A 12,223-nucleotide genomic window follows, 5' to 3' on the forward strand; every position below is an offset into this window, starting at 1 on the left:
TTCTCAGAACTAGTACAAATGGAAAATATGCTTGGCATGTTAGGCAACCTGAAAACAATTAAAGTGACATTCTTAGTATTTGTTTATTGAATATTTCTTACAAAAACACCTGTTCTAAAGCATAGCAGGCTGCTTCAAAAAAAATCAATTTGCAGAACACTTTTGGACACCAGGAGCTTCTACATACTGAAGCAATTTACGATACAGGTTTTCATAAGTGGTTTAGAAATTGAATCTGGAAAGGTTTTATAAGCTAAGGTCTTTCTGAAACACCTCTATGGATGAAAGACTGAGTCCCAAAATCTTTATCACACAGATATATGGTTTATACTCTGAGAAAATAGATGTGAAGATAATTTTTATAATCATAAAGGAGACTGGATATGGCAACAGACCTTTTTCCTCTCTCTCATTCATCTCCTCATGTGCCATGATTCCTCTCTCCCCTGGATTGAAACAGCAGGCTTCAATCCTGGTATGCAGGACAAACAGAAACCATAGCGTGACCGTTCAGTAGACATAGTTGTCACACATTGGGGATGGAGGGAATCAGAGTGCATGAGGGGAACACACAATGCATGAGTCGAGGGTCCTGTGAAGCTCAATCACGTCACATCACATCAAACCATGGCTTAGTAGTATATCCAAACAACTTCAATGACCAGCTCACACACAAAAAGTTGTTTTTTAAGATGAGGTACTATGAATGTGGCAAGAAGCTGATGCAAGCTACCTACATCTTGCTGTTGCAAGCAGAACACCTAAACGGGACTCCCAGAGTTGTTTGCCATGACACACAAACCAGGAGTTCTGGCTTGCTATTCCACTGACAATCCGGAGTTGGATGAGACAAAGGCAGAGTTCCTGGCTTACATGTCACAGCAAACAAGCTGGGGACACACTCAAGCAGCATGCATTGCCACATTGCCAAATTCACACAGGGCTGGTTTGCAAGTAATGGGTAACTTTGGGCTATTTTATCAATGAACAACTCAAAGTGTCTTGGCTCGCATGTTTACTGTAATATCATTTATTAAAAATCTCATGATGGTTTAAACAAAAAATTGAAAACAATTTAATCAACAATACAACAACGAAAATTCCTTAGTGCCAATTCTTGATATAAAATAATTAAAATACCAATTAACAGTTTAAAAACCTGGGTAAATAAAAAGGCTTTGGCCTGGCAGCAGAGCAAATAACGTTGGCACCAGGCCCACCTCTCTGAGAAGCTAATTACATAATCAAGTCACTATAACAGAAAAGGCCCTCCTCCTCATACTAGCCCTCTGCACCTCTTTCAAGGAGGGTTCTTGGAGCAGGACCTCCACAGATGATCTTAAGGTCTGGGCAGGCTCATATGTAAGGAGATGTTCCCTTGGATAAGCAAGCCCTAATTTGGTTAGGGATTTATATGTCATCATTAGGATCTTATTCAATTGGTAGCCAGTGTCGCTGATATAGGACTGATGTAGTATTTTTTTTCCTACTGGTCTCGATCAGCAATCTGGCAGCTCTATGTCCTGTAGCAACCTACGATCAGTCCAACTGGAAGCGGCATATTTTAAAGGGCAGCAGTGTACAAGAGGAATGCCACCTGGCATATCTCTGTAACAGGCAAACTGGATCAACCAACACAGAAATTTAAAAACATTCTGGGTTATTATTGTGATAAGTGACCTGACCACTATGCTTAAATGTTCTCAGTCAACATAGCAAACTGCCCCTAGTTTGGATTCTTAGGAGCAAGCTATGTCATAAAACAGATAGACTTAAAGAAATCTACACATAAGATAAAACTGGGCATTTTTGCTATGTTAATTGTTTCAAAGCACTTTTTAGATGTATTAGCCTAACCCAGGGCTTTCTGGATCCCTCTCATTGCCACAGTACATACCAGGTCCTGCATTTCCTTCTGAAGCCGGACCAAGGCTTTTCTTGTCCCAACAGCAAATACGTAGGTGTCCATGTCATCATCATTCATAGTCACTTTTATTTGCTAGGCAACAGATAAAATGCTAGTCATACTTGGGTTTGCACAATCCATTGATACAAGAAATAGGAAAAAAATGCAGACCAGAAATTGATGTCACTGCCAAGGGCATAAACAGGCTCAGTGATCTGTTTATTCACCATTAGCTAATGGGTAATCTCCCATTAGTCATGATGGGATACCCCAGAAAATTCTGAGAGCCCCTTAAAATATAAATATTGGAGAGGCATAAAATAACTAACTACTTGATTTTCATAGCACAATCCCAAATGAGCAAACCTGAAACCCTCTTGAGCAGCAAACAGACCACTATTTGAACATTTTAATAACACTTCATCATCCTAACAAATTCAAATGGCATTACTGAAATCACATCAGAATTAACTGAACTGCATAGAAATGTAACCATTTCTTCAATCAGCCACACCAATTAAATGTTGTTTCACTTGGGTTTTTTTGTATAGTATATTCCCAAAGCAGGAACAAAAGTCCTAAAGGAGTCCTCTACAATGAACAAGAAATAGCAGATATTGGCAAGGCAACCTTTAGTTGCAGCCCTACACTTATTCCTGTTCTGAACAGTAATTGGAAGATGTATCTTGAATCACTCTATATGATTCCGGGCGAAGAATGAATGACAGAGTATTATTAGTTTTCACATCTGTAGCATGCCATAAGAGGAACTTTTCTTAATTTTATACAAAGAATGCAGAATTCTGTGACTTGAATGAATAATAAAGTGTCTCTGTAATTATTCTTGCTTAACTGATTTTGGTTCCAATAGTCATAGAGAAGGAAAGTGTATATATAAAGAGGTAAAGCCCTAGGCTCTGACCTGAAACAATGTTCAGACGTCTATGGCTTCAGTATACAAAAACACCTCAAATTAAGACCATTCTTCAAGGCCACAAGGTCTGGAAACTTATTGGGAATTTTTAAATCAAAGAAAGCAGAGATTCTCGGTGGGAATGTGGGGGCTTCAAATGCACACAGCTCTAAGTTTAATAAGCTAGTCAAACCATTTCAATAACTTAATTGCACTGTACTTGTTCTTAGGTTACATTGCTAAATACATACCACTTGATCACAGGCTGGCCTCATCATACGAGCAAGGACATTCAGTAAGTCTTGTCTCTTGAGAAACTGAAAGACAGCATTTTGATCATGGTAAATACCCACTTCAGACTTAGCATAACTTGCCATGTCCTTGAAGACATAAGGATGCCCCATTTCCTCAAAACTGATTATAACAAACTCGGTCAAGGAGTGACACAGCATTTCCTGTGCATGCAGATGAAGCATTCAAGAAATGCAAGGAAGCTCTATATAGCTCCTAGTTACAACATATGTGTATGTTTCATTGCCTGCTTATTTTATTACATTGAGAACCTATGTTTTATCTATCAGAGAATTGAAAGTGTCATATATAACTTTCCCAGGTGGTAGAAGTTATTTTTAACTTCTCCAGTCCAGCCAGTGAATTACGTCTAGACATGCTTAGGAAAGTAACTGCATCACACATCTCCAGATCACATTGTAGGATCACCATCCATGCATGGAGTGACTATGGAGTGAATTCCATAGTCTGGGTGCTCTGCTGAGAATGCCCTCCTCCTAGCCCTTTTCCCTTTGTCCTCACTAGGGGAGTGCACACAGAGGACATCTGAAGAGATGAATAGGGTAGGGAAAGTGGATGAGTAGGACTATATGGAGAAAGGCACTCCCTCAGGTATCTTGGTCCCAAGCCGTATCTTTTGTACTGGGCTCCTGCCTTTTTAGAATGAGCACTCATTGACTAAATATTCGATGTTCATATATTTAAAAGCATGCAACACTCAAAGCTGCACTGTCTCGTACCTTAAGCTGAATAAGCATTCCTTCACAACACACCCTTCCAGAGCACCAAAGGTTATAAACATGTTCATTCTCTTGGTTCAGCTTGCCTGTACTTGTGGCTTCTTTATTTGTGCCATCATCCCCTTGAAAGAGAGCACATGTTAATAAATGAAAACACATTATTATATGCCTATACTGCAATGCAATTTATAAAGGGCTGCCTTTGGTGACAGCTCAGATGGTCTTTCCTTCTGCACAACCTGAACGCTATATTGGTAATCACAGCATTCTTGTCATAGCTTACTATTCTCAGTCTGAATCCCTTCTTCTGTCTCTCAAATGTGAACAATATTCAAAGTTCATTTTACACAACTCTTTACTCCTACATGAAATATCATGCCCCTCAACAAAATCCTTGACTAACCTTCTTCCTCTGACATCACCATCTTATTCCTTGAGTACTTCAGTGTTCATGTTATTGCTCTCTTTGACCCAGCCGCCACCTTCTACTTGTTCTCTAATATCTTCCTTTATTTTCTCATTTTGGAACCATTTCCCAACCAACAGGATACTCTTGCAATTCTGTCTGATTTTGCCACCTTAAATTATCTTCTTCCCCTGCTGCCAACTTCCTGGTGAAACTATCCTACTACACCACTTTAATCCACACTAACTCAAAGAAACTCCAGCTCCTGTTTTGTAATTCTGACCCTATGGACAAAGAGCGAGGAGGTATGGACACTATAAAATCCTTTTTGTCTGCATTTTGCAGATTGTCAGGTGCCTTCTCTTCTGTTGTCCGCCCACTGACAGAATCAGATTTTGCACAAGTGCATTTTAGGTTGTGCAAATCTTCCCTCCTGAAAATGTGCAAATCCATCTGGAATATGCAAATCCCCCACAATGTGTATTTTCATGCTTTAACCAGAGGGGGGAGGTGTATTTTGTTGAGCTTTTAAATTAGTTTGTATTTTTCTATGACTGCATTTGTGTAAAATCACAACATGTAAAACAACAAAAAGTCCACAAGTCTGAGTTTGCTGGTTGGACTTTTAGAATGTCAAACTCTTTTGAGTCTACTGTGGATTACTGCAAAGTACGTAGGCTGAGGACAGACAGGCTTAAGCAGTTGTAAAGCTACTTACCAACTAGGGCAAAGTTACTTTCAAGCAGCTCTCGGTGACTATTGAACCAGGCCTGAGCCAGACGATTGTTCTTATTCTTCCCAATGATGTAGTTCATGATGTAAGCAAGCAGACCTGTCACCATTAAGATTTCCATGTAGTAACTCTCCCAACTATTTTGGAGATGTGCAGGGACCTGTTGAGTTTGGACTGTGTTGAATTGTTTCATATTGAGAAATAACATTTCTAAATATAACTTGGGCCCTAAATTATAATTCACCTTAATTTTGCATTCAGTTACTCGGTACCAATTACTAAACTCCAGGCAAAGAGATAATATGAAACTAAAATAACCCTGTCTTCTCATTTATTGCCTTATTTTTCTATAATACTTTTCAGAAGTCAGAGTGCAGTAATTGTTGTTGAGTTACTGGCTACCCAACAAGTTTTTAGTGAAGGGATTTCAATCAGGGTCTGCCTTGTGTCCAAATACAGGACATGCTATAGCATAATGCCCAGCCTAAGAACTGTGGATACAATGAAAAATACTGCAAGTATCATGGGATAAATAACTCCTAACATTATAGAAGCACAGATACAGGTGAGGAAAGGCTTGAAGAAACAGGTTTGAGAGAGAGGAGGATGTGCAAGTTGATAGAAAAACAAAGAATCATTCCATCTGTGAAATGCTTTGAATTATTGCTATTGATTTTACCACACTTTTGTACTATTTGGATTGATTAACAAGGCTTAACTTGCCTTGTTACCAAGTACCCAACTTGAATATTTTTTCCCCTTTCACCCCTACAATTTTATGAAATCATCCATGTACAACCTAAAACATGGCTGTTACCTGTAAGCCAAGCAGCCAAGGAGAATGACAGAATGTTGACAAACAGTACAGCTATCCAAGGGAATAAAATATAACCTTGAATAGGAAAAAAACTTCACACAGTTTGTGAACTATATACTATATGGGAGAAACTGGGATGTGGGAAAAGTGCATAGCAAAAGTAGGAAGACTAATAGTGCAATCCTATACATGCCAATATAGAAATAATCCCCACTGAGTTCATTGGGACTTACCACCGAAAGAGCGTGTAAAGGCTTGCAGCCTTAACAATATTGGTTTTGGATAGGAACTAATATGAACAAATCTAATTAAGAACTACATATACAACTCTCAGAATATGCACTTACATCAACAATGGTTATAGGATCTTTATTTTTGCCAGGAGATGCATCAGATTTCTCTTCATAACCTTCAAATTCTTCATCATCATACGGCTCACTCTCTGTATCACTTTCCTACAACAAGAAAGCAAATGATGCAGAATTGTCCATTGTTTTATTGAAACAGGTTTCTACTCTGAATGCATCCCTATTTACTGCTCAAGTTACCACTGACATTAAGCTACCAGTTTCACCCTGGACTGTGCTATTATTATTTGGCTTATAAATCATCCTCCCTCTGAAAACTCAGCATGGCCCATGAAGGGAAGGGTCTTCTAAAAGAGCCTCCCTCCCAGGCACTGAGCTGCTGAAATTTAGATTTTAATCACTAACATGTGCCTTCAAATCATTCTCTGGGTTTTCCAAAGGGGCTTGATATTTGGTGTTAAAATGGCTACTAGAAAATTCTGTGGTAGTTTTGGTGGTTTTCCTTAAATGTCTAATAAAGTGGGTGGTTCCGGACTAAATAAGATGGCATCTTTCATAGTCCTTTCCCAAAGCAAAGGAGAACCAGCTACTTTGAAGTGAATCAACACTAAATGTGTTGATTGTGCAAACCATACAAAGACATGGTACTTTACTGTTGAAGTTAATGTAAGAGTATTCCTACAGTCCAAAAAGTTAAGTGAAATATAGCCTCTGTTTCCTACCATTAACTTCAACTCTCCAGATATCTGCTGTTCCTCTGTTTTTAAAATGCAGTTGTCCTATTCCTGCTGCAGTTTTAAAGGCAGCCCAGAAGCCTGTATGTATGAAAGTCAGAGCCCTGCAAACACCTTCAAGTATGACTAGTTAACTGTAGTTTGGACTTTCATAAGTCATGGCCTACTCCACTGGATGGATAAAAAGAACAAGGAGGCGGCAGACACACAATCACATGGGCTGAGATACAAGGAAGGCTAAATCAAATTAATATGGATGAGAATTTAATATACCTGGGTTGGGTTGCCAAGAAGAATCTGACATTTAGAATGTGCCACCTGAGTACCCATCTACATGACTCTGTGCCCCAGCAATGGCAACCCATATGCAGAAGGAAGGTAGTAGGATTTGCAGTAAGTAGGAGTAAGCCTGATTAAATTCAACAGGTCTTATTTCTGAGTAGATACATAGGATTGCTGTGTAAGGGATGCAAAAGTCCACCTTAAAACCACATTAAATAATGGGGTAGGGGGAGAGGAAAGTTACCAAATCTTATGTATGCACACTACACAGTTTTTCTACAGCTTCTAAGTTTTTGGCACTTCAGTTGTTCCCTGATAGGCATCTAGAAAAAGCAAACCCATTTCTAATGGGAGCTCAAAAATGTCAGGATGTCCTCCCTTTAAATGTTGGTATGGATTCCACCCTAATTGCTTTCTGATGGAAATGCAAAACTGCAGAAACTTGTGAGTTTTATTGGCTGATTAATCTTGCTACTGCTTTCTACAGTGACCATTTTTGTTTCTTTGTCTGAATTGGTCTTATGCTTTTTAACCTGTTTATCTTAGTAGCACTTTTAGATGTGTTTTCCTGAAAAAGTACAAAAACAAAGACAAACATAACTATTTACTATATTCTATGTAAAATACAAATAATGAGCTAAATAAAATTTAGGTTCACCAGTAGAAAAGGCTAGTCAATCCCATAACCCCCCATCAGTAATCTACCCCCACACATGCCAAAAACGTGTCAGGCCTTTCATCTACCATCACCTGTGCATCAGCATCCTCAAAATCAAGACTTTCATCTTGCCCTTCAAGCTCAACAGTGGCTTCCTCCTCCTCATCCTCTGGTATAACCATTCTCTGTGGAGATTCTGTGACAGGATCTTCAATCACATCTTCAAACTCAGCAAAGTCATTATCATCATATTCAACCATGTCATCTCCATCATCAAATTCATCAAACTTTGCCAAAGACAAACCCCATGGTATGAAGAGAGCAGCCAAGAAGAAGCACACACTTCTCATGGTTACTGCAAAAAGCAAAAGAAAAAGACACCAAATCTTCAGAATTGAAATGACCAGAAATGTACTTTTAAGACAGCAATGCAGAAGTAGGCAACACGCCATAACCTATAGATACACACATTGGGAAAATGTAGTGCAATCTGCAGGCTGTGGTCATACAACATTTTGTTCTAACATGCAACGTTTTGCTTTAAAAAAAGAGTTGTGGTCATGTTGCCACACTTTTACAATTTGCATCTTTAGAATGTAAGACATGCCCATAAGCCAAGAAACACTCCCAGATCCAAAAAAAAAGAAAAAAAACCCCACGAGATGTCATACAGGCAACACAGGAGTGCTGCTGCACCACACTTCTGTCTTACTTGAAAGTACAAAGGGAAGCAATCAGTACAGAGTGGGGAAGGGATAAATCCTTTTCCTGAGCCCAATCACAGGACACCACAAAGCATTCTAAAAGGGAAGGTACAGAAGCTATGCTTAGGTCACCATGCTTGACTCCTGCTGTATAAGGCACTTCACCTTATCCCTAACACTTGACTGTCCCTGTTATTATGTGGCAAGAGAAATATTTTTGCAATTCTTGCTGGAACAAAATTGATGTCCCAGGCAGTAATTTGTGTGTTTACACTACTTGTACAATCCTTAATAGCCTAAGATTTCTAAACAATTCACAACACATATAGACATATATATGCATAGTATAACATCAATTATAAAAAGTAAAAGGGCAATAAAATAGTAAATAGTTAAAAAGCGTTGCAACAAGACAGAGCATTGTTATAATCCATTACAATTAAGAGAAAGCTTATGTAAACCAATGTCTTCAATAGGTATTTAAATGTTGACATACTTCCTGCCTCTTGAACGATGTTTAGGAGGGTGTTTCAGAGTATGGGTGCCACTACCAAGAAGGCCTGCTGGCATGCTATTACTTGGTGACACTCCATTGTGATAAATGAGGTGTTCCACTCGTATGCAAATCCCAACATCACAGTACTACAAGAAAATCAAGACCTCTTGTAAGGGTTACCTTTCGCACTGACACTGTTTGGTACTTGTTGTTAGTACTAACTACTTGCAACATTGAACCTTTCCCTATTCCAATTACAAGGACTGATTCCTTAAAAGGTATGCAATCTAAGGCAATCTAAAATTAGCATTAGCAACCAGAGCACTTCCCTCCATCCCACCAACTAGCTGCATTTTTATAGCCAAGCGAGCTTGGGAAATACACAAGAATGCCCAAAGGAGGATGACACTGCTCCTTTCTTTGGAGAACATCGTCCTTGAACATGCAGAGCAGCAACTGTCTTTAAAAAAAATCCCAGTTTCTATATTTTCATTATGATTGCTCTGTGAAGAAGTTTAGGCAGAAAGAACAACTAGACCAAGAAGATGCCAACTGAATGTCACAACTGAACAGGACTTTGAATGAGGTCTGTTGTATATTTATCTAACTCCAAGCTGCCTCATAGCACAATACAGATATCAATAAATAGACATTAAAGCAGCAGCTCTAGTAATAAAACATACAAAGGACTACCTTCCAAGCAGCAAAGGACTGGAATAGTAGTATATTTAAGGCTCTGGAATATGTAGGTTATAAATACATACACGCCTGATAAAGAAGAAACAGTGTTTTTGCCTATCAGTGTTGCTAGTGATCGCAATAGATGGCCCCATTTCCATGGTTTGGCACTGATACATTGGGATTCAACACTCGAATTCTAACACTGGAGCAGCACATGGGTGTAAAGTAAGTGAGAGCTAGAAGCATTGCTAATGTTGGGCTTGGAATAAGTCAGTCTATTAAAAAGAAAGAAAGAAAGAAAGAAAGAAAGAAAGACTAGGTAGGGATGAAAGGGTTAATTTCATCCACATATTCCCCTGTGTATAACCTTCAGACCTGTGAAGACCCTAACCTAAAAATGGTGCTTCTGCTGTTCCCTATCAATACATAGGGGTAACCAGGAAAAAAAGATCAGGATCTACTTGTTCCATCTTCTTGGCAGATACTTATAACAAGTTGCTAGAGGATTCTTATTCCCTCTTGTTTAATATAAACAACTAAAATGCTTCACACTGTAGTAATTCAGATTTGTACTTGAATATTGTCATGGCAATTATAATTATGGTATTTTCCCCAAGGAGCTCATGGTTCACCCATCCTGTCCACTCATTTTACGCTCACAACAAACCTGAAAGGTTAGGCTAAGACAGACAGGCCTGAGTGAACTTCATGGCCAAGCATTGTTTTGAATTTGTATCTCTCTGGTCCCACACTCTAGGCACCATACTACAATGAATGGTCCACTAGGTTGTATATGCAGGTATGTATACAGCAAAAGCAATAGTTAATTGATCATCATTTTGCATCTCACTGACTGACAGACTACTAGGTTATATTTAAAAAAAAAGGTAAATTCTAACAAGCTTGATGTTTATCCAGGCCTAGTTTAGAGGATGTACAATGCACTGCATCCTTTTACTTCAGCCAATTTAAGTAATCTGCTCTCCTCCTCAGCAACCAGGTTCCATCCTCAACTTTACAAATCAAATACTCTGCTCTAAATGTGAATTAGGAAACTATCCACACTTCTGTTATTCTTAATTCCAAGACTGACTATGACCAGTGGATAAAGGCTTGAAGCAGATTTGCATTAGCTAAGTGATCTTGAACAAAGATTGTCAGTTGAAACATAAACCTATCCAAGGCCGAGGGAAAAAGCCCAAATTCTAATGTAAAATTCTAAGAAGCAATAGTACATGTCTGTATGCACAAGAGATTTGACACTTGAAATGATTCTAAGTTCCACTGTCAGCCAGGGTTACAAATGCCCCACACCCTTGGTTTACAGAGACTATGGGAAATGTAATATAAAATACATTATTTTCTTCAGTCCCAGCATCAAACAGCATTCTTCCTCCACCCCCAATGTTCCCTATAGTTTAGATACAAACACATTCCACAGCTATATAAATACCAATACTTCAACTTTTCAACTTTTCAACTTAGTTTCAATTCTATTCCTGGAAGTGAAAAGGTTCATTGGGATGGTGGGGACGGCATGTAGGGAAGAAACCAGAGCTCACAGGACTGAGCTACACCTTCAAATGAGGGCTACAATAGTAGAAGCCATTCACAGTGGTAGCTATTAATCGCCATTGCCTCAAGCCTAGAAGTGAGAAAATCCATCCCTTATGGAAAGCATGAAGTCTTGGGGTACTCTCTGTTAGGGTACAGAGTGGGGTACACCTAAGATTGGCAGGGCAAGTGGTAAAGCAAGCTATTCTGATGCTTAGGACGCGTTGCGGGGGGCGGGGGGGGGAACTGTGGCTCTCTGGGCTCAGTGGATTTACAGTTCCCATAATCTTTGGCGGCTGGCCGTGGCAATTGGGGCCACGGGTTCCTTGCCCAAGCCACTGAAGAAGAGCGGACACGAGTTCTTATTGCCCACACACTCCCACACTGACTACAGATGGAGAATTGTATACAGAAGAGATGGGGGCATGTTCACTTTTCTGTATAAAAATGAGGAGGGCCACTCCAATCTGCATGACACACACACCTCCGGGGGTGATATAATTATACTTCCAGGAAGAAGCCCTCCCAGGTGACAGTCTGTCTCTCCCGCTGAAACTCACAGACCCCCCCCCCCTTAGGCCCCCGCTCGCTACCTCAGATCAGCGTTGTTGCTACGACGTTCTCGCGGCCCACCTTATTTGTTCCTCTGCCGGACTTAACGCTCGTGGAGCAAGGGGGAGTTCCTTCTTTCTTCCTACCCGTAAAATGCGTGAATTGCGTAAGTCTGCGCAGGCGCCTAGCGTCGGAAGGCCAAGGAAATGTGAGCTGTGGGAGGAGGAAGAGCAGAGGGCGTGGGAGGAGCTTATGCGTGAGTTTCTGCGTGGAAGAAAGTCTTGCGCTATGCCGCTCTGTTCCCAAAATCGGTAGCAGAGTTGCTGACAAGACTTTTTGATGCAACCTATGGAAAGGGAAGGTTCTCAGGGTCAGGTTCTCAAGCAGGTCTGTTAGAAGATGATAGGGGCATTTCCTTAACGTGGGAAAATATTCTGTGCATGCTCAG

At 39.9% G+C, this 12,223-nt stretch overlaps 1 protein-coding gene across 2 annotated transcripts in view; it reads right to left on the reverse strand.

Moving 5' to 3' along the window:
- The window catches only part of CCDC47 (coiled-coil domain containing 47), a 25,112-nt gene extending 13,163 nt beyond the window's left edge, over positions 1-11,949 (reverse strand). The window contains exons 1-7 of one of the 2 annotated variants that reach the window (XM_044444615.1): positions 11,817-11,949; positions 7,881-8,143; positions 6,154-6,261; positions 4,975-5,149; positions 3,851-3,972; positions 3,071-3,136; positions 1,898-1,999 (exon numbers count right to left, since the gene is read on the reverse strand). In XM_044444615.1, coding sequence (XP_044300550.1) covers positions 1,898-1,999; positions 3,071-3,136; positions 3,851-3,972; positions 4,975-5,149; positions 6,154-6,261; positions 7,881-8,138 — 831 coding nt within the window. In that variant the 5' untranslated portion in view covers positions 8,139-8,143; positions 11,817-11,949. The remainder of the gene's footprint in view (positions 1-1,897; positions 2,000-3,070; positions 3,137-3,850; positions 3,973-4,974; positions 5,150-6,153; positions 6,262-7,880; positions 8,144-11,816) is intronic. The other variant, XM_044444616.1, reaches the window with a different exon arrangement.
- Between the last annotated feature and the right edge of the window lie 274 nt (positions 11,950-12,223).

Source organism: Varanus komodoensis, unplaced genomic scaffold (assembly GCF_004798865.1).
Source record: "Varanus komodoensis strain SLA01 unplaced genomic scaffold, ASM479886v1 scaffold45, whole genome shotgun sequence".
NCBI classification, from domain to species: Eukaryota; Metazoa; Chordata; class Lepidosauria; order Squamata; family Varanidae; genus Varanus; species Varanus komodoensis.